This window comes from Acanthochromis polyacanthus, chromosome 20, assembly GCF_021347895.1.
Source record: "Acanthochromis polyacanthus isolate Apoly-LR-REF ecotype Palm Island chromosome 20, KAUST_Apoly_ChrSc, whole genome shotgun sequence".
Lineage (NCBI taxonomy): Eukaryota > Metazoa > Chordata > Actinopteri > Pomacentridae > Acanthochromis > Acanthochromis polyacanthus.
The window spans coordinates 26,255,525-26,276,956 of NC_067132.1; the positions used below are offsets into that span (position 1 = coordinate 26,255,525).

General features: G+C 39.1%; 1 protein-coding gene across 3 annotated transcripts in view; it reads left to right on the top strand.

Annotated features, from left to right (window-relative positions):
* The window catches only part of LOC110969113 (disco-interacting protein 2 homolog C-like), an 88,871-nt gene that overhangs the window by 57,114 nt on the left and 10,325 nt on the right, over positions 1-21,432 (top strand). For all 3 annotated transcript variants that reach the window (XM_051940150.1, XM_051940151.1, XM_051940152.1), the window contains 15 exons: positions 385-521; positions 1,924-2,132; positions 3,077-3,191; positions 3,604-3,805; positions 3,887-3,987; positions 5,535-5,615; positions 6,850-6,973; positions 7,051-7,172; positions 7,262-7,373; positions 9,011-9,120; positions 10,292-10,422; positions 13,350-13,518; positions 15,852-16,022; positions 17,143-17,204; positions 17,285-17,342. In XM_051940150.1, coding sequence (XP_051796110.1) covers positions 385-521; positions 1,924-2,132; positions 3,077-3,191; positions 3,604-3,805; positions 3,887-3,987; positions 5,535-5,615; positions 6,850-6,973; positions 7,051-7,172; positions 7,262-7,373; positions 9,011-9,120; positions 10,292-10,422; positions 13,350-13,518; positions 15,852-16,022; positions 17,143-17,204; positions 17,285-17,342 — 1,904 coding nt within the window. The remainder of the gene's footprint in view (positions 1-384; positions 522-1,923; positions 2,133-3,076; positions 3,192-3,603; positions 3,806-3,886; positions 3,988-5,534; positions 5,616-6,849; positions 6,974-7,050; positions 7,173-7,261; positions 7,374-9,010; positions 9,121-10,291; positions 10,423-13,349; positions 13,519-15,851; positions 16,023-17,142; positions 17,205-17,284; positions 17,343-21,432) is intronic.

Below are 21,432 nucleotides of genomic sequence, written 5' to 3' on the forward strand. Positions count from 1 at the left end.
ATATATATATATATATATATATATATATATTTTAATCATTGGTACTCTTTGTATTTATTCAAATAATCAGCACTTTTTATTTATGTTTTTCAATAGTTGACATACTTTAATTTTTAAACTTAATTTTTTTATTTTTGTTCATTTCTGACACACTTTTTGAGCAGGAAAGGTCATCCAGGTTGTACTAACTAGATTTCTTAATTTACCAAACCCACTAATCAATTAAAATAAAAAATAACCCACAAGCCAATTAACAGTGACAGTCGTTGGTTGGATGCTGTTGGGATCAAAAATCTACTTTCCCCCCCCCCCAAAATTTCACCAGCGTTAACCCTCTGATTCTCTCTCTCTCTCTGTGTGTCTCTATGTCTCTCGCCCTCTCAGGCCTGGTCTGTGTGGTGAAACCTGAAGGCGTCCCTCAGCTCTGTCAGACCGACGAGATCGGAGAACTGTGTGTTTGTTCCATCGCCACGGGAACGTCTTATTACGGCCTGACGGGGATGACCAAGAACACCTTCGAGGTGAGCGGCTCCAGATTCATGTCGTTTCTGTAAATAGAATCAATCAAAGTGATCAAGTTTTTACTCTAAACGTTTATTAGAATCAACATTTCATCACAGAAAACCACGTCGTTGGTCTGAAATATTTACAAACTTAGTCCATGGTCTACTATCCTGATATCTAACAGATATAGTTCTGCTTTTTCTGGTTTAATTAGGCCTCTTGTTTTTATTTTTTCAGATAAAACTACATCATAAATACCACTGATGTCTTTAAAGTGTTGAATAAACCTGATTTGACTGTTTCTGTGATTTTATTTACTTGTTTGAATCTGTTTTCAGGTTTTTTCTCTTTTGATGTTTGTTTGTGAACAGAAACTCTCAAAAAAGCGGCACGTTTCACACAAATCTACACTTTTCTCTGTGACACTCTAAGTTTTCGACGAATCAAAAGACTTAAATAACAGATGTTAGAAACTGCATGCTATTTTATTTTATTTACTGCAGAGCATTATTTAAATTGTCTGAACAGACGCGATGTTTCTCGCTCAAAAAAATACGGCAAAAACAAACCGTCAGACGCTGAAATCTTATCAGAGAAAAGATTATAAATTGTGCTTTAAAAATAGCTGAAATTAGCCAATTTATTTTTTAAAGTAGCAGATTTTTAAAATAAGACCATTTTTATTTGTTATATTTTTAAAATATGTATTTTTATATTTTTAAATAACATAATTAGTTTTTTGATTACATTTGTTAGATTTCTTATAAATGTTGTAATGAGTTATTATAATAAATATTATAAATATCTATAATAAATTATATTTAAAATTTTATAAGAAAATTAGATGATTAATTATATAATAATATTTGTTGTATTGCTAATAAATGTTTAGAATGAATGTTTACAATAATTTGTTGTAATAAATGTCATAAATATTTATAATAAATTTTATTTATTAATCTTAAGAAAATATAAGAATTTTACCGCACTTTGTACCTTTGTTTTGAAAAGGTGCTATACAAATGAAGTTATTATTATCATTATTTTTACTATTACAATTCAGGAGCAAAATTTGTTTGTTTTCCTCACTTTTATAAGAAGAAATGTTACTTGACAGTAAAGAAAGAATTAAAAATGTGTGTTTTGCATTTTTGTTTAGAGATTAGAGAAAACTTTTGCCATTTTTTCTGCATTTTGTGGATTATTTTTGTGATTTTTATTCTCATGTTTTGTTCCGTTGAGGTGAAATAAATCAGGCAGTAAAATCCTCTGCATCATTTCTCCTTTTATTAGGACCAGCAGTGTGACATTATTAAAGTTAAAAATAACATGATGTGTGATGTTAGCGGTGGTCCTGGCCGGTTGCCATGGCGACTGTGCTGCTGACTGTGTGTGTTTATGTGTGTGTTTGTGCTGCAGGTTTACCCGGTGAGCTCCAGCGGCGGCCTGATCAGCGAGTACGCCTTCGTCCGCACCGGCCTGCTGGGCTTCATTGGCCCCGGCGGCCTCGTCTTCATCACCGGCAAGATGGACGGACTGATCATGGTGAGCGGGCGCCGCCACAACGCCGACGACATCGTCGCCACGGCGCTGGCGGTGGAGCCCATGAAGTTCGTGTACCGAGGACGGTGAGTGGATCGGAACCGTCTGACACGTTCACTGTCAGTCTGACAAACGAGCAACACGGCGACGCGTAATAAATCCAATAAAGTAGAGCAATAGTGGGCGAATTCAGGAGCAGTAATAGAGTGAAGTTTAATTGTGTCGGCGAACACCGAGCAGGACATTCATCTTCCAGCTGACAGGCTGAGGGACGCTTTCTGGAGCTATTTAAAGGTTCTGTCTAAAGAGGAAGCAGCTGAGGGCACAAAAAGTCCTCCTAACGTGTGAAATTTAGGATGATTTAGACAAAAAATTTCCACTACATGTTCACATTTTGCATCAGGACAATGTACATTTACCTGTATGTGAGTTTGCGTTGCAGTTTTGTTGTGTTAAAATAACAAAAGCCACATAATTACATACTCATAAATAATTTTTTTTACAGCAGTAAAAACAAGCAGCAAATGCGGAACAAGAGAGATGAACAAATAAACATAAAACAAACAAAAAACACAGAATCAAGAATAAAAAAGGTGAAAAAGACAAAATAATGCACCAGTAAGAAGAATACAGAAGATGTGTGGAAACTTGTAAAATTAACAAGTTAAACTGTTTTTTTAATCTATATCTTAGTGTGTCTGTGTGTCATTTCTGTTCTGGTTTATGCATTTTTTTTTTATTTCTGGTTCTGACGTTGCATCTGTTTGCTGATGAAGAGCTCTGACAAAATTGAGGGTTGTGTTGTTTTTTTTTTTTTTTTGGCGTTAAAGTTCCTCCGTATGTTTCAGTAAATCACCACCATGAATGTAAAAACACTGAAAACTCAAAATGACCCTCTGTGCTCAGTTTCTCTGGATTCTGCTCCTCAGATGATACACCAGGAACTAAAGGAGATGCATGTAAAATGAAATATTTGGAGTTTTTCGTTCTTGCTGATGGCTGACGGAGGTTTGTGTTGCCGTGGTTACAGGATAGCGGTGTTCTCGGTGACGGTGCTGAGGGACGAGAGGATCGTGGTGGTGGCCGAGCAGAGACCCGACTCCACAGAGGAGGACAGTTTCCAGTGGATGAGCCGCGTCCTGCAGGTACTTTGACTGATTTTAGATCTTGTATCATATTTAAAACTTGCTGGTTTTGTGTGCTACAGTTTATTTCTTCTGTCAGGTAACAAAATGTTCCCATCATCCAGAATTTCCCACTACGTTTTTATTATTACTTGCTGCCACACAGCTAGAAATTGTGAGATATTTGTGCTGAAAATTTAGGATCTAGGAGAGTGGTTCAGGCTCCAATGTCAATGTTCTCGGACTTTGTAGAGGTTTCTTTGTTGAAAATCCTGTCTTTAATTGATCGCATGAAACATATGCTAATAATTTGAGATGCCAGATTTTTAGTTTTTGTCAGCTATAAGCCACGATCATCAAAATCCAAACAATAATAGGATTGAAACAAATAACGTGTAGATGTAAGAAATCCCTCCATCTGTCCCTGTTTCAGGCCATAGACAGCATCCACGGGGTCGGTGTCTTCTGCCTGGCTCTGGTTCCGGCCAACACTCTACCCAAGACCCCTCTGGGCGGCATCCACCTCTCGGAGATCAAGCAGCTGTACCTGGAGGGAGGCCTGCATCCCTGCAACGTCCTCATGTGCCCCCACACCTGCGTCACCAACCTGCCCAAACCCCGGCAGAAGCAGCCAGGTCCGTGGACGGTTCCGGTTCGTAGACGGTCTACTGTGTGCGTTTGTCCTCGACATGCTGACGGGTGTGTTTGCGTTGCAGAGATCGGACCCGCCTCTGTGATGGTGGGTAATCTGGTGTCGGGGAAGAGGATCGCTCAGGCCAGCGGCAGAGACCTGGGACAGACCGACGACAACGACCAGGTCAGGCGTTAGAGTCAAGTTAGTTCAAGGTTCTTTCATGCCCGAGTGAAAACAGATGGCTATAAAGTACGGTTGATTCATTAAAAACACAAAACGTCAGCTCAGTTATTGCTTAAGTATTACACCCCCCTCAAGTCAGTGTTTAATACATACACCTTTGGCTTTTTGCTTGCCTCTAGAACTTTCACTTTGTGATCTTCAAACCATTTCTGTGTATCTTTGGCTGTTTCTTCGACTCATTGTCTTGATTTCAAAACAAATCCACAAGTCTCAGTTCTTCTACAGACTGTATCAGGTTGTCCTCCAGGATTCCCCTATCAGTTGCTCTATGCTTTTAGCCCACTACCTTCCTCAGCATCCCCACATGATGATGCTGCCACCACCGTGCTTCACAGTGGGGATGGTGTGTCTGTGGCAGTGTGCAGCGTTTGCTGTCAACCAAATATAACATCTAATGTCCAAAAAGCTCAATTTGAGTCTCAGCAGACCAAAGAATCTTCTTCCAGTTGACTTCAGAGTCTCCATTATGTCTTCTAATGAACTCTAGTCCAGATTTAATTTGAGCTTTATTTTGACAATGGGTTTCTTTTGGTGAAGAGGAGTCATAGGTGTCTTGGTGGCCTCCCTCGCTGGTCTCTTTTTTCTCACTCAGTTTTTGAGGACGACCTGCTGTAGACAGATTTACTTTACGTTAATTTAACTTTGGGGTAAAATTATGAAACTTGGGGAAAATGTTTTGCTTCTTGGAGGTGAATAAGGTGTTATGTTGATGCAGATTAGTACATTAGCAGAAATGCCTCACAGCATAGAAGTAAAAGCGGAGCTCCATTAAATGTGAAAATGCTATAAAATATTTTGATCCCAATACTGATCAAAATAATCAGGACTGTAATTGTAAAGCTTCCCGGTTTGTGCTCTGAGACTGTCGATGTCTTGAACTCTGAGTAATCACTGACCTGAGTGAAGGTCAAGACGTTTTCTGAGTTGCAGATTGAAAAGATGACATTTTAGAGGAACAGCATCGCTAATAGTCTTGTAATCAGGAGCGGCGATTGATTTTCAATCATGAACCGGCGGTAAACAGTCTGTACAAACAGCCCGACCAATCAAAGGTTTCAGCCGCTGCGTCTTTGAACTGCTCGTAGACGGACTCTTCAGAGGCAGATCCCAGAATTGGCAGGTCGAATTTTACCTGCTTTGAAATCTCACCGACTGTGATATCGATTGAACCACTTTAAGGACAGACGGCAGAGACTCAGCAGTAAAACAAATCATGCAGCAGCTGGTGAGTAAGCGCATACTGACGGGGAATTCATTTGACAGTAAAGACTTATTTATACCGGTTCTGCAGTCTCACACCGATAGCGGCTTTATTGGAACTTTATGTCTCCTGTGTGCGTTGCAGTTTCAGTATTAAACGCTGAAGCTACAGTAATTGATATTCTGGGTGAAATGCATCATTTTAAGACGTTTGATGCTGCTGAAATGGATCGGAGAGACTTGTAGAAGTACAGAAGCTACATTTCTGTCTGTGCTTTGTGTTGCAGTTCCTGTTCCTGTCGGAGGTTTTGCAGTGGAGAGCTCAGACGACACCGGATCACGTCCTCTACACCCTCCTCAGCTCCCGGGTAACAAACACCACAGTTAACATTCATCTCACAAAATCAGCCTCTGAACTGTGCAGCAGCGACTGAAAACTGTTTTCCCGTAAAGTACAATCTGTGGATAAGTCGTACTTCCATTTGTGATTTAAAGATTTTTAGTTTAATGTTTTACTTGCAGTGGAAATGTGGAAGGTGGGAAAATAGCAGTGGAAGTTCTGAATAGACAAAGAGATTTCAGCTGGAGAGGTCTGAGCACGTGTCAAACAGAAAGCAACAGTTTGCTTTTAAAACCATCTGTTTCCTTGCTTTTTGTATTCAAATATGTTCTAAAAAAATCGATGAAGAAGTCTGGAACTTTGCTGCAGAACAAGTCTTCTACCAAGTCTCTTTCAGGTTGTCCTCCAGGATTTCTCCGTACTTTTACTTTTACGAGCCTTCCAGGACCTGCTCATGAGAAGCAGCCTTCCATCATGATGCCTCCACCACCGTGCTTCATACTATGATGATACCACCACTGTGCTTCACAGTGGGGATAATGTGTAGAGTTTAGTGTCCACCAAACTGAGCATCCAGTCTGATGGTCAAAATGCTCCTTTTTGGTCTCATCAGACCAAAGAATCTTCTTCCACTTGACTTCAGAGTCTCCATCATGTCTTCTGGAGAACTCTGGTCCAGGTTTAATTAGTTTTTTCCATCAGTGTCTTTCTTCTTGACACTGTCCCATAAAGCTTTGACTGGTGAAGAACAGACAACAATCTTTTGGGCATCCAGTTTAATTAGGAGGTAAACGTGTGAAAGCTGAGAAAAAATGTACTTTTGTTTGCATCTTGGAGGTGATATGTGAACAAGGGTTAGCCTTGTTTTGATACAGATTTTTACATGAGGAACATAGCACTGCATGGAAGCCATCTCAGCTGCTCAGGATTATAACTCCTTCAGGGAAGTCATAGGTGTCTTGGTGACCTCCCTCACTCTAGTGCTTTTCTTGTAACTCCTTCAGAAGACTCAGAGGCGTGTTGGTAGCCTCCTTCTCTAATGTCTTTCTTGTCAGGGAAATCGGACGACTTCTGATGGCCTTCCTCACTAGTCTTTTTCTTGTTAATTTTCAGGGAAGTCTTTGGTGTCTTGGTGGCCTCCTTCATTAATCTCTGCCTGAACAATCTACACAGAAATCTAGAAATCTTTATTAAAGTGTAAAAAGGTGTAGGAGCTCTGTTGGAACATGAAGCTTAACAACCCTCCCTGTGTTGTCCTGTAGGGGGCGGTGTCGAGCTCCCTCACCTGTCTGCAGCTGCACAAGAGGGCGGAGCGAGTGGCGGCGCTGCTGATGGAGCGAGGAGGTCTGCAGGAGGGAGACCACGTCGCTCTGGTTTACCCCCCAGGTCAGACAGCATGCAGTTAAACAGCAGCGCTCACAGAGTTCTACCGTCTTTTATTCACACCTGTGTTTGTCCTGCAGGTATCGATCTGATCGCAGCTTTCTACGGCTGCCTGTACGCCGGCTGTGTTCCCATCACGGTGCGGCCGCCTCACCCCCAGAACATCTCCACCACGCTGCCCACCGTCAAGATGATCGTCGAGGTCTGACTCTTACTTTGCTGGTTCGAGCCTCCATCCTTCTCCAGGTGTATTTTTAGCTGAGGTGTTTGCCGTCTTTTTGTAATCTTCAGGTGAGCCACTCGGCCTGTGTGATGACCACAGCTGTGATCTGTAAGCTGCTGCGCTCCAAAGAGGCCATGGCCACCGTGGACATCAGGAACTGGCCTCCAGTCCTGGACACAGGTATAGAAACCATTTATTCAACTTTATTCTCCGCTGTCACACTTCCATTTATCATCACCCCGGAATCAACAGTTCCTCATTATCATGTTAAACGGGGCAAATGTTTTAATTTCAAATTAAGGTATCACCTCATTAAATATGGACTAATTATTAAAGATTTTTTTTTTAAAAGCAGCTTCAAATTCCATTTTTTGTTGTTGCTGACAGTTGGCGTCAAGTTGGCCAGTTAGATTTTACTCTGCAGGAATGCATCAGAGTTATGTGATGATTCGTGTACATTTGTCCGTCTGTCTGTCTGTTAGCAACATCACTTAAAAACAGACTAACAGATTTGGATGAAATTTTTAAGGAAGATCAGAAATGAAACAAGGACCAAGTGATTAGATTTTAGCAGTGATGCAGCTTATAGTCAGGATCCATGGATTTTTTACAGATTTCTGTATCATTCCCAGATAGTGGCACGGTGTCACTGTAACCATGACAACAAGTGAACACTGCATCAGCTGCCTGGTGACGATCACATGATTGTCATCCTACTACCACTGTGGACTTATCCATTGGAAATGATACAAGTAACAACTGATTAAACTGTGGGGGTGTTTCTGAGTCCCATCAATACCCGCCGCCCGCTACATATTTAGGTCACATGATGCGGTATCTGTACATAACGTACACATCCATAACACACGCCTGTGCTCAGTGCAAGATCATTTTGTTTGTGGGTTCATCTATATTAAATGGACACATTCTATGTTGCCGTGATTTCTGATCATCAATAACTAATAAACCAATGCTGCATTTCTGACAATGCCTTGGAGGAGTACTGCCATCTCTGAGTGCTTTTCTTGTTATAATCTACATTCCTCTACGCTTATGAAGCACAAAGAGCTGATTAAGTTGGTCAGTTATCTTTATGAGAGATCAGAAGCTGTACCTCTAAAAAGACAAGAACCTTCCCGATCTGCAGCATTCAGACTATAAACTGTGTGACCTTTCTGAAAACAAAGTTTCCTCCACATTTATTCAGATTTGGAGCTGAGTGGCTCAGAAGAATAATTTACACCACCATTCAGCAGTTTGGGGTCACTTAGAAATGTCCTTATTTTTTAAAGAAAATCAGTTTTTTTCAATGAAGATCACATTAAATGAATCATAAATCCAGTTTAGACATTGTTAATGTGGTAAATGACTATTCTACCTGGAAATTTCTAATGGAATATCTCCATAGGGGTACAGAGGAACATTTCCAGCAACCATCACTCCTGTGTTCTAATGCTACATTGTGTTAGCTAATGCTGTTGAAAGGCCCATTGATGGTTAGAAAAGCCTCGTGCAGTTATGTTAGCACATGAATAAAAGTGGGAGTTTTCGAGGAAAACATGAAATTGTCTGGGTGACCCCAAACTTTTAATCTGTAGTGTACATGAGGCCTTAGATGCTCTTGTAGCTCTTTCAGGAGAATATATCAGTGTTGGTTTTGTTGGCGGTGATAAAAAAATGCTGAACATCATCAGATTTGTTCTTTGAAGGAGCCTCTTGGCTGCAGACAGTAAATTCTGAGTGGTGTTTGAAGGATCCGCTGTGTGGGTTCAGCTCCAGGTCAGAGTCTGATTTAATAATAAATGTGTTTGCTGCAGATGACCTGCCAAAGAAGAAGCCTCCAGCTCTCTACAAGCCCACCAACCCCGACGGTCTGGCCTATCTGGACTTCAGTGTGTCCACGACCGGGATGCTGGCTGGAGTTCAGGTCAGCTCAGCTTTAATCCTCCAAACTAAACAATTTCCTTCCTTTATACAAACTGGAAGGCAGAAATAAACATCTTTACATGTCAGCAGCTTTTATGTTACACCTGCAAGCTTAAAATAACCACAATAAAAATGGATTTTCACCATATGGAGGCTTCAAGTGAATAAAAACCGACCCTACTGACACTGAATTTATTATATTGACTATAAAAAGTTACCGTATAAAGAAAAGCACTGATATGTTTAGTTCTATTTTCTGTTAAATATGATAAATTAGGTCATTAAATGTGGCTAGTTTGCATTAATTTCCAGAACAGTAATCATATATTTTTTTTAATAAAACCAGCTTCAAAATTCTTGTTTTGTCATATTAGAATTTTTTTTTGTCATTCCATCAGTCAGAAAACACTATTGACAGTCATTAAAAAATTGATTTTCACCATGTTTTTAGGAATAAAAGTTCTATAAACCAAGCTGCAACTGATATATAAACAAACTGTAATTAAACACGCAGAAATATAAACACTTAAATCTCATATTTGAGATGTTTCCTTTCCACTAGACAGCAAAATAGCCCAAAAGCTTTCAGTTCACAGCAGAATAAAACCTAGATTTTTCTACTTAGAATAAAATTCAAAATGGCAATAAAACATTTTATTGTAGGTCTGTATAACTGGAGTGTTGTGTTATTGTCCTCTGGTGATTTAATGCTCATCAAAATTACCAAAACGTACAGAAAAGAGACAAAAAAAGAAACAAATATGAAAAATTGACATAGAAATCCAAATAGAAACTGGGTTTTTAGATTTAGTTTGAGACATTTTATTTTGAAATTTCACCAAAACGGTGGCGGTGAATTAAATTCAGCAAAATTTAGAAGACTCAATAATTTTACTAATAGCACTCTGTTACTGTGGGTTGTTTCTAAAACTACTTCCAGCTGTTTAAATTGTTCCCGTTTGGCTTTTAAGGTTCAACCTTAGCAGACAAGAGCTCCTATTCCTTCACACATCTAAAGAAAAAAAAGAAATAAAAAAGGGTTTTCCCTTTTTTTATTTTCTGCTTTTTCATCCTTGGATGAAATTTTTTTGCACCATTTGCTGAAACAAAAACCAGCGTGTGAGTTTAAAAGTGAACTTCCTGTCTGTCTACGTTGTTCCTCTTCCCTCCAGATGTCCCACAATGCCGTTGGGGCCTTCTGCCGGTCGGTGAAGCTGCAGTGTGAGCTCTACCCGTCCAGAGAGGTGGCCATCTGCCTGGATCCTTACTGCGGCCTCGGCTTCGTCCTCTGGTGTCTCTGCAGGTCGGTGCAACGCTCAAATGTGTCCCCGTCTACTCGGAAACGCCGTTAGATGTGTGTTCAGGGATAATTTTACAGCTGCACTTCTTCCTGGTTGTTCGGTTTGAGAGACAGATGGAAGAAAAATGGTCCAAATGACGGCAGCAGGTGTCAGGATGTAAACTTTTACTGCAGATGAAGTTTCCATCCGTCTGTACGTTTTCTTCTACCTCCTCCTGTTTGTTCTGGAGGAAACAAAAACTCTCCAGTGTTTGCTGGATCTGCCCTGAAGTCGTCTCCTGGTTGGATAAACCCAAAACTTCACATGGGAAGCTTCTTATACAGATGTTTAAACCACCTCTGTTGGGTCTTTTCTTTTCTTTTGGACTCCAAGCAGCTCCTAAATGACCGAAATCCCTTATTTCTGAGAGCTTCTGACACTTTGATCAGTCTTTCAGTCGCTGAATGCAGAAATAAGTGAGAGTAGAAGCAAAGATTGATGAGTGAATTGCCGTTAATTTTCACTCCTTATCCAATTTGACATTTTTTTTAGAGATAAAACGTCTTCTCTCGTGAAATATTTTCTGATTCCTGTCCTGTAGACTAAATCTGCAATGATTGACTGATTAGTTCCCAATTATTAAACCAATCAACAACTATTCAGATAACAGATTAATCTGTGTTTTTTTAAAGAAAAAAAGTCTAAAATCTCAGGTTCCAGCTTCTTAAAGTTGAATATTTTCTGGTTTCTTTGCTCCTCTATGAAAATAAACTGAATATATTTGGAGAAAACAAGACATTTGTCGTCATAAACTGAAGACTGAATGATTTTTTTGATCATTTTCTGACAATAAAGCGAGAAAACAATTAAACAGGAAAAAATTTAAATTAAAATTCTCCACTTCTAGCTTCTTAAAGTTGAATATTCTCTGGTTTCTTTGCTCCTTGTTGACAGTAAACTGAATATATTTGGAGAAAACAGGACATTTGTTATCTTAGATGAAACACTTTTTGACATTTTCCACAATTTTCTGAGGATTAATCAGGTAAATATTCGATTGAACAACAATGAAAATAATCAGAAATTGCTGCAATATTAGAAACTAGATGTGATTTGAGTGAACCTTTCATTGCCTCCAATCCTAGTCATACATTTACTGTATTTTTTGGGAAAACACTGCACTTCATTAATACAGTTTTACACAATTCTTGAGCAGATAAAGTCAGTCCAGAACCAAAGAACTTGAAAAATAAGTCTGGTTGCTTTTTACTGGCCGGCTGATGCAGAGATTGCAGATTTATCTCAAGTATTGAAGTTATTTTGCAAATTGTAAGCAAAGAGCTGCAGTTGATTTAATGGAACAAAACATTTACTGAGTTTCTGTCAAAGATTTTAAATCAGCTCGATTAACGTGAAAAAGAAAAAGATCCATTAATTCTCCATTTCAGTGTGTTTTAAACCGTTTATTTGGAAGTGTTGCTGTAAAAATCTGAGTTTTTTTTTTGTTCTTTAGACCTTTAACTGACAGTAAATTTACTACCAGAAGGACAAAAACACTTTTTTTTTTGTTGAACATTTCTCGTGTCAGAACCTCGTCTGGACTCCTTCAGGAACTCGAACTGTTGATGTGTAAACTTCTTCAAACCTTAAATCTTGTTTCTGGATCTCATCTCTGGTTGCTTTTTTTCTGCTCGTAAATTCGAAACTTGGCCAGAGGTCCAGCTCTCTGCTGCTAAATGCCTCACGTCTGAACCAAACAAGCTGCAAATCACCTTCAGAATGAGGATTTCTGGCCTTTAAAGCAACAATAAGTCATGTTTCCTCCTGGTTGTTGTGAGATACGAAGCTGTGGAGGCGACTGTCGGATTTAACTGGAAAATACGTTTGATTTTAACAAGACTTGGAGCTCGTAGAAAGGATTAATGTCTGTTTTATGGCACTACATACCCAGATACTCAGTATTTATGAGTAAATATATCTATTTATGATGTTTACCAGCTCTTACATATCAATTTTCCTTCTTTTCTTTGACTTTACATGAGAATATTATTGCCATTCAGCACATTTCAAGTTGTTTTTATTTCAGACCATGTAACTTTACATGTTTTTGGGTTAATAATTTAAACATTTATGTACACTGGAAGTATTTCTAGGACTATTTTTGACCTAATTTGACTTGCAACACTTTTTTTAATCTAAAAGTTACCGTCAAAAACCAAGTCACATTCTTTGTATGCGAAAAAGACAAGAAAGTCTGATTTTTATTCTGACTTCAGCGTCACAGAGCAGCAGGAAATCCATGCAATGTCTGGTTTAGAGGCAGGACTGTGCACATTTTAGATGTTTTGCACAGCAGGTGGCTTTGTTTTCATCTTCTGACCGGTGTTTTCTGCAGAACAAACAAATAAGCTGCAGCACAGATTCACAGTTTCTGCCTTGAAATCACAGGTTGGAGCTTAAGGTGAATCCAGAGGTGTCCATTTATTTTTATTTTTAGCAAATATTGTGTCCTCAGTTTTTTAGTTTTGCAGCAGTGTTGTTACTGCAAACATTAAAATGGTCTGATCCGCTGAAAGAGCTCATATTTGTGCTCCTTTTCAAGCAAAATAATCAAGATCTCTAATATCCATACAGTGTGTTTTTCTGTTTTTCAGCTCTAAATGCTGCAAAGATGTTTTATTTCATACGACTCTGTAATTCCTGGTTTTAAGGATGTTCTCAATGGGCTGTTTTCTCTATAAAAAAACATCTAAATTACTATTTTTCTAAAAGTTCCTGTTTGGTCTTTAAGCTCCACCTTCATCTCCTGCTGGCTTAGATTTCTACATTTAACTTTTTAAAAGTCTTGCACTATAAAGTGTGTTGTTCTGTCAGACTGGTGGTTCGTTCCTGAAGATGGTTGCATTACAGACGTGTCGTTAATGAAGCCTGTTTTCTGGTCATCCTCCAGCGTCTACTCGGGCCACCAGTCCATCCTGATCCCTCCGGTGGAGCTGGAGTCCAACCCGGCGCTGTGGCTGCTGGCCGTCAGCCAGCTGAGGGTCCGAGACACCTTCTGCTCCTACAGCGTCATGGAGCTCTGCACCAAAGGACTCGGCCTGCAGACAGAAGCTCTCAAGGTCAGAACCGTACCGACACCAGCGACATTTCAAAACAAGGAGCATTTATGTTCATATTCAGGCCCAAAGGAGTTTTACATGAAGTTGTTTTAAACTCATAGAAGACAAATGCTGATTGGTTAAACTTGAAGACAACAACAAACACGATTATTGCCGCCGTCTCGATGTCCTTGTCAAGTAGCTGTCTTCTTTCTAACGTCACCATCTTCAACGTAAAAACCACCGTTTAGTCTTAACACGACAAACCTCCATGTTCTGTTTCCTTTATGCTCATGGAACTGGAGTTATGTCCAATATTTACTGATTTCTGGGTCATTCCTCTGAATATTTCCACTACTTCCTGCAGTCGAAAGCCGCCTACAAACAGCAGATATTGGTGATGCTGTCACTGTTCGTCCTCTAAATATAATTTTATGGACAGATTACTTCTGATTGTGTCCTGAAGCTGCTCCCACTGAAGCCTGGTCACCTATCAGGAGCTCACAGAGCCACAGTCAGAAGAAGCACCAGGATTTGTTCTGGTCACAGGTGGACTGAGCTCAGCAGATAAAACCACATCCTCTCTGTGAGTCCACAGATCTACAAAGATGCTGTTTGACTTCCCTCAGCAGTAATAAACTCTGTCTTCGTCTGCTGAGCCCGAGGCGCCGTCTGAGTGCTGGACTGGCCTCTGATTGGTCGCTCATGGAGTTAATTTTAGTGATTATCTGTCTTTAAGTCTCCGTGGAGACTGAAAGCTAAATGCAGAGTGAAAAGTGTTTTTTTTTTCTAGCAAAGCTCTGTCTTCTCGCCTCTTTTGTGGCTACAGAAGAGTCAAAGTTTTTTCTTGTAACAGAGAAACTTTCAACAGCAGCAGATGTTCAGACTCTTTTGAGAGATTTTATTTACAGTTACAGTGTTTTTTTTGTTGGAAGATGAGATTTGGTTGTTTATTTGACACTGGTATCGAGGCAGAAAGTTTATAACAAGACAAGAAGTACATACTTGGCCATTTTTCAGTTCACTTGTCAACATAGTACAGTGCCTATAAAAGGACATTCATTTCCAATGGAAGTTTTCCCCTTCTATTGCTTTTCAACATTGAATCATGGTCAGATAAACTATTTATTTAGGGTTTTTTGACAGGAACTCACAAAAAAAGACTCCCTGTCTAAGTTACAACAAAAATACCCCTTCCAGGGCTGCCACCATCATGCTTTACATCATGATGCTGCCACCACCGTGCTTCACATCATGATGCTGCCACCATCATGCTTTACATCATGATGCTACCACCACCATGCTTCACATCATGATGCTGCCACCACCATGCTTCATGTAATGATGCTACCACCACCATGCTTCACACCATGATGCTGCCACCACCGTGCTTCACATCATGATGCTGCCACCACCGTGTTTCATGATGCTGCCACCACCATGCTTCACATCATGATGCTGCCACCACCATGCTTTATGTCATGATGTTGCCACCACCATGCTTCATGTAATGATGCTACCACCACCATGCTTCACACCATGATGCTGCCACCACCGTGCTTCACATCATGATGCTGCCACCACCGTGTTTCATGATGCTGCCACCACCATGCTTTACATCATGATGCTACCACCACCATGCTTCACATCATGATGCTGCCACCACCATGCTTCATGTAATGATGCTACCACCACCATGCTTCACACCATGATGCTGCCACCACCGTGCTTCACATCATGATGCTGCCACCACCGTGTTTCATGATGCTGCCACCACCGTGCTTCACATCATGATGCTGCCACCACCATGCTTCATGATGCTGCCACCACCATGCTTTATGTCATGATGCTGCCACCACCATGCTTTATGTCATGATGCTGCCACCACCGTGCTTCACAGTGGACATAGCGTGTTTGTGATCATAAACAGTTTCTGGTGTCCTCCAAACAAAAGCTCCATTTTGGTGTTGTCAAACTGAAGAATTTTCTCCTCTAACATAAATTCTGATGAACCATATTAGTTATTTCACTAATTGTGTGACTTGTAACACCAATCGGCTGCGCCTGTGTTGACTTGGCTCACTCTACAGAGGGTGAATACTTATGAAATCTTTTCTTTACATTCTATATTTTGATTTGTAGAAATCACTTGTAAATTCATGTCGAAGCAGCCAAATTAAATTTTCTGTGATGCACTATTTGAAAAGCAATAAAAGGAGAAAAATTCTAAGGCAGGGTCGTACTTTTATGGGCACTGTACATACCAGACATTCTCATGATGTCAACCCTTAAACAGACGTGGAGAAGCCCCTCATTCCTGTCTGATATGTTTTTTGTCCTCGTTTTTCGTCCAGGCTCGAGGTCTTGATCTGTCCCGGGTTCGTGCCTGTGTTGTGGTGGCAGAGGAGAGGCCTCGGATGTCGTTAACTCACTCCTTCTCGAAGCTCTTCAAAGATCTCGGCCTTCATCCGCGATCTGTCAGCACAGCGTTCGGCTGCAGAGTCAACCTGGCAATCTGCCTGCAGGTAAAAACGCATACAATGGACTGTACATTTTTTTAAAAAATGCAAGCAACAGCAAAAAAAGACTAAATGCAGATAACCAATAACACTGTACGTGAACCTAATCATAAAAGTCTTAATATGCAGATTCTACAGAAGCTTATGATGCCTTTTTAACTGTACACCAACCACAAAAACGCATTTTTTTGTCTTTTTGGGTTTATTTAGGGTCTCGTTGTGGTTATATTTTCCATTTGGAGTAAATTTGCATCTCTTTGTGTTCTTTTTGGGGATTTTACTATACTTTGGGTCCATTAGTGATAATTTTGTGTCACTGCATTTGTTAGTGGTGTTTTGTGTCCATTTTGAGGTGATTTTGTGTCTTACTGTGGTCATTTTCTATGGTTCTTTGTCCATTTGGAATAAATTCACATCTCTTTGTGTTCCTTTTTGACAGTTCTTACTATAATTTTGGGTAATTTTGTGTCTTCTTGTGGTCGTTTTTAATGGTTCCGCGTCCATTGGGAACAATTTTGCGTCTCTTTCTGGTCTGTTTTGCACATTTTGCTGTCATTTTAATTCTGTTAGGAATCATTGTGTTTCTTCTTATGCTCGTTTTGCACAGCTTTTTTGTCTTTTTGGAGTTATTTAATCTCTCGTTGTGTCCGTTTGGAGTAAATTTGCATCTCTTTGTGTTCCTTTTTGGCAATTTTTACTCTAATTTTGGGTAATTTTGTGTCTCCGTGCATTTTTTTTGTGTTGTTTTGTGTCCATTTTGGGGTAATTTTGTGTTTTTTATCACTTAAAGTTTGTTTTACACTTTTTACTTTGCATTGTTACAGTGCAAACAGTTCAGAAATAGAAAAACAATATGCATGAGCACTCGGTCAGATTGGTCAGATTCTTCTGCGGCACCTCTGAGGTACTGCACCGACTCTTTATGAGTAAAAATACTGACAGAGAAGTGTTAATACTGTATAATTTTTCCATAAACACATATTGCACAGATTCTTTTGTGTGTATCTTGAATAAAAAGACACTTTTCTTAATTCACAGCATAAAAAAGCCAGAAAACCAGGTTGTCCACTTTTATTTAAATGAGCTGGTCACATGCTCACTGTTTCTGTGCTCTGATTGGCTGCAGGGCACGTCAGGACCGGACCCCACTACCGTGTACGTAGACATGAGGGCGCTGCGACACGACAGGTACGACAATCATCCGTCACATTTCACTTCCTTTTTCTCTGTTCGATATTTTGACGTGTTCGTGTTTTTGTTCCTGTCAGGGTTCGGTTAGTGGAGAGAGGCTCCCCCCACAGTCTGCCCTTAATGGAGTCCGGCAAGGTGAGTGGGAAGATTTTGATGTAACTGTGATTAAAATGCTCAAGCAAATGCATCAAAATAGATTTAATTAAAACCCTTTGTCCCCCCTGAGACGTCCACCTGAGAGGCGATTCATGACTCTGTACGTAAAACCGTTAAATAACAGCAATTACGGCGTGGATAAAAGCCCACAACTTACACAAGAAGCGGCCGAGATGTCGGAACAGATTGAATGACGGCGTTCTGCAGGACTATTTCTGCTCTCGGCTGCACGTCCTCCCACATCCAGTGAGTCAAATCAGACAGCAGGTTTGATTCATCCTCCCTTTCTGTCTGAGGACATGTGGGAGAGAGAGAGAGAAAAAAAAAAGAGCCACATCAAAGCCTCTAAGATGGTTGTCGAGTCCGTCGGTAAATCTGCAGAATGTGGAGTCCTGAACACGTCTTCCATGTCTGGGTCTCCTTCCAGGTTCAAGGAGAACATGGCAAAGCTTTTTTTAAACGTTTGTTTTGGGTCATTTCATATAAAATCAACCAAATCTGAAGAACTTTCTCTGCATATTACTTTTAATTATGAATATTTTCAGTTACAGACACGTGAAGTAGGTCGAGGTTTTGAGAAAAAATGTAACACAGATGTTTTTCTTGGTAAAATTGATGAAGATTTGTTCAAATTTTCCTGCTTTTATGAACTTTTTCTACTGAGATTCTTCAAAATGTGCATAAAAATACACTGACAGAAACACAACTTTAGGGTCATTTCATATAAAATCCGTAATAAAGTTCCCATCAGGCACTTTATCTACAATAACTTTAATTTATTTAATGGAGCCGTGCAAAGTTTTACCTTCATAATGTGAATATTTTTAGCATTACAGGCCTTTGAAGTACACAGAAGTGAGTCCAAATTGACTTTTTCCATCATTTCTGAGCCTCATAACTTCATCAGTTCTGTGAAAAACTGCAACCAGATCAGTTTTACATCCACTACAGATGTCACAGTCTAAAGACTAAATCTATATTTTGTTCATTTTTTTCCTTTAACCAACTTCATGTATCAGTATTATGGGATGTATCATGGTTTGAACAGTGAAGCTGCAGCACTTTAATGAGTTTGTCTGTTTCACTAAACTGTTTTTATGAGCCAAAAATTGTCCAAAATACCTCAAATTCAACCTAAAACAGACTATATCTTGTCCATACTTGACACAGTTTGTCCAAAATGACTACAAAAATATCCAAAATGTCTCAAAGCGTTTCTGTAATTAATTTCTGGACTCAAACATTGTCCAAAAACCTGTTAAATGAGTCAAAATTCACTAAAATGACTTTAAAAAGTCTCTAATCAACTGAAAATTGTCTAAAATGTACCTCAAACATACTTCACATTTGTACAAAGTGATTTTATATTGACTTCAAAAAATGTCCAAAATAACTGAACTGTTCTTCATAATGGCCCCAAAATACCTGAAATTCTACCCAAAAAAATGGCAAAATCATACCCATACTTGACACAATTTGTCCAAAATGACTATAAAAATGTCCAGAATAAGTAAAAACTTGTCTAAAATGCCTCAAATCGTTTCTAAAATGACTTGAAACTTTTCCAAAAATACTTTAAAAATCTGTTAAATGACTCAAAATTCACTAAAATGACTTTTAAAGAAGTCTAAAATCACTTGAAAACTGCCCAAAATGACGTTGAAATGATCCAACATACCTCAAACTTGTACAAAGTGATTTCATATCCAACTTCAAGCCTCAGTATTATGGGATGTATCATAGTTTGAACATTAAAACTGCAGCAGTTTAATGACATAGAAACCATCATTGGTACCATGGATTTGCTCAATTTTCTGATAATTCACCAGAGAAAACTTGAAGAAGTGCATTCTGGGTAAACTTTCAAAGGTGGTTTTGCGTCCATTTGTGGTTGTTTCTTCTGACCAGGATGACCACAGTGGATTTAAGGATTTATAGTATGAAGGTAAAACTTTCCACGTGTTCAGTTAAGGTACTAAAGTTACTGTAAATAAAAATCAGCTGATTCTCTGAGAGTAAGGTGGGAGGAAGTGAGTGATTTTCCACGTCATGAGCCTTTTGTTTTGAAAGTTGTAAGTCTTTTGCACAGCAACAGTGGACGCTCACACTCTGCAGCACTTTTTTATTTCAACCTGAACCCACGGACGTCAGCAGAAACAAGAGAGTCGGCTGCTGTTCGCTTTTTAAAGCCGCAATGGGCAGAAATCTGAGAAGGGGCAAAATAAATAAATAAACTGAAAACACAGCTGTCTTCCTGCAGCTCTGCCCTCTCCTCCAGCACCAAACGCATAAAAATAGTCAAGATGAATGGACTCGTCATACCACCACGTCCTTCTCACTTTGTTTATGCTGCAGAGGAAAAGCCAAGAGGAGCTGTAAGAGACTAGAAATGCAATGTACTCCATAGTTATTGTGGATTTTTTTTGCCCATTTCCTCTTTTAAAAAAGCTTGCCTACCCCGGCTTTAACCCTCCTGTTGTCCTCATTTACAGGCACGAAAAGATATTGTGTCCTGGTCTGAAAAAAATCCAAAAATTCAGCAAAACAATTCCCTGAATTTTTGAAAATTTGCAAAACCTTCAGGAAGAAAATAATTCCTTAAAAGTTTTATAAAGAAAAATCCCCCAAATTTGGCAAGAAAATTCTTGTAAATATTTTCAAACGATGAGTAGAAATCTTCCAAAAAACATCCTAAAAATATCTAAAATGATTACATATATATCAGTAAAACTTCTAATATTTTGTTTAAGAACATTCACAAAAAATCAACCAAAATCCAGCGAAATTCGCAGGATTTTGGTTGATTTTTTTGTGAATGTTCTTAAGAAACATTTTTTAACATTTCTTTTATTTATAGCACCAAAAAATGTTCAAAAATTTCTCGAAAATGTGGGCATCAGAAGTTTCACTGTGAAATTTTTTTTTTTTTCCACATTTTCAAACTTTAAAACGGGTCAGTTTGACCCGCAGGACGACACGAGGGTTAAACAGCATCCGTCCTGTCATCGCCAGAAAAGCTGCCGTTTGTTTTCTTAAGACATAAACTTATTTACATCATGGTTTAGAAATAACCGGCCAGAAAAAGAGACTAGTCATCAAAGGCTGGCAGATGGCAGAGGAGGGAAATATCACAACCTGCAGCAAAGGCCTCGCCCACATCCAGCAGATACAGTCCAGCTTATTTTTAGAGCCGGTTTTCAAAAACAACAAATGTTCTGCAGCTCAACATTTATCTGCAACTTGTTCGGTCCCGATCCGCGAGCTAAAGGGCCGCCGTCGGCAAATAATGACAAAAGCAAGAAACAAAGTAGACAAAAAAACACAAAATGACACAAATGATACAAAAAACAACAAATAAAGCAAAGCACAAAATCACAAAAATGAGACAAAAAACACAAATGAGACAAAAAGGGAACACAAAACGACAAAAAACATGAGACAAATGACAAGAAAAGACAAAAAACAAGACAAAAGATTACAAAAATGAGACACAGAACGACAAAAAAATGAGACAATCGACACAAATCAAATCAACAAAAGAGACAAAAAATTTGACAAAATGTTATAAAGCGACAAAAAAATGGACAAACGACAAAGACAAGACAAAAAAGTTCGATAAATGGCCCGAATGAGACAAAAAAATGACAAAATGACAAAAACGAGAAACAAAACAATGAAAAAATAGACAACACAAATGAGACAAAGAAACGCAAAACAACACAAGCGCTACGAAAAGCAACGAATAAAGCAAAACACAATGACAAAAATGAGACAAAAAACACAAAGGAGACGAAAAGGAAACAAAACAACAAAAACAAGAAACAAAAATACAAAAATATGAGACAAGCGACAAAAATCAAACAACAAAAAACATTACAAAAATTGGATTCAAAATGACAAAAGAACAATGAGCAATCTGGTATTTTACTTTATGATCAAGGTCTAGAAATTATTTTACACTTACAGTTTTACATATTTACAAATTACAGTTTGTTTTCTCTGTAGTTTTTACATTTTACAAAGTCGTCCTGCGGGCCGGATTGGACCCTCTAGCGGGGGGTTTTGGCCG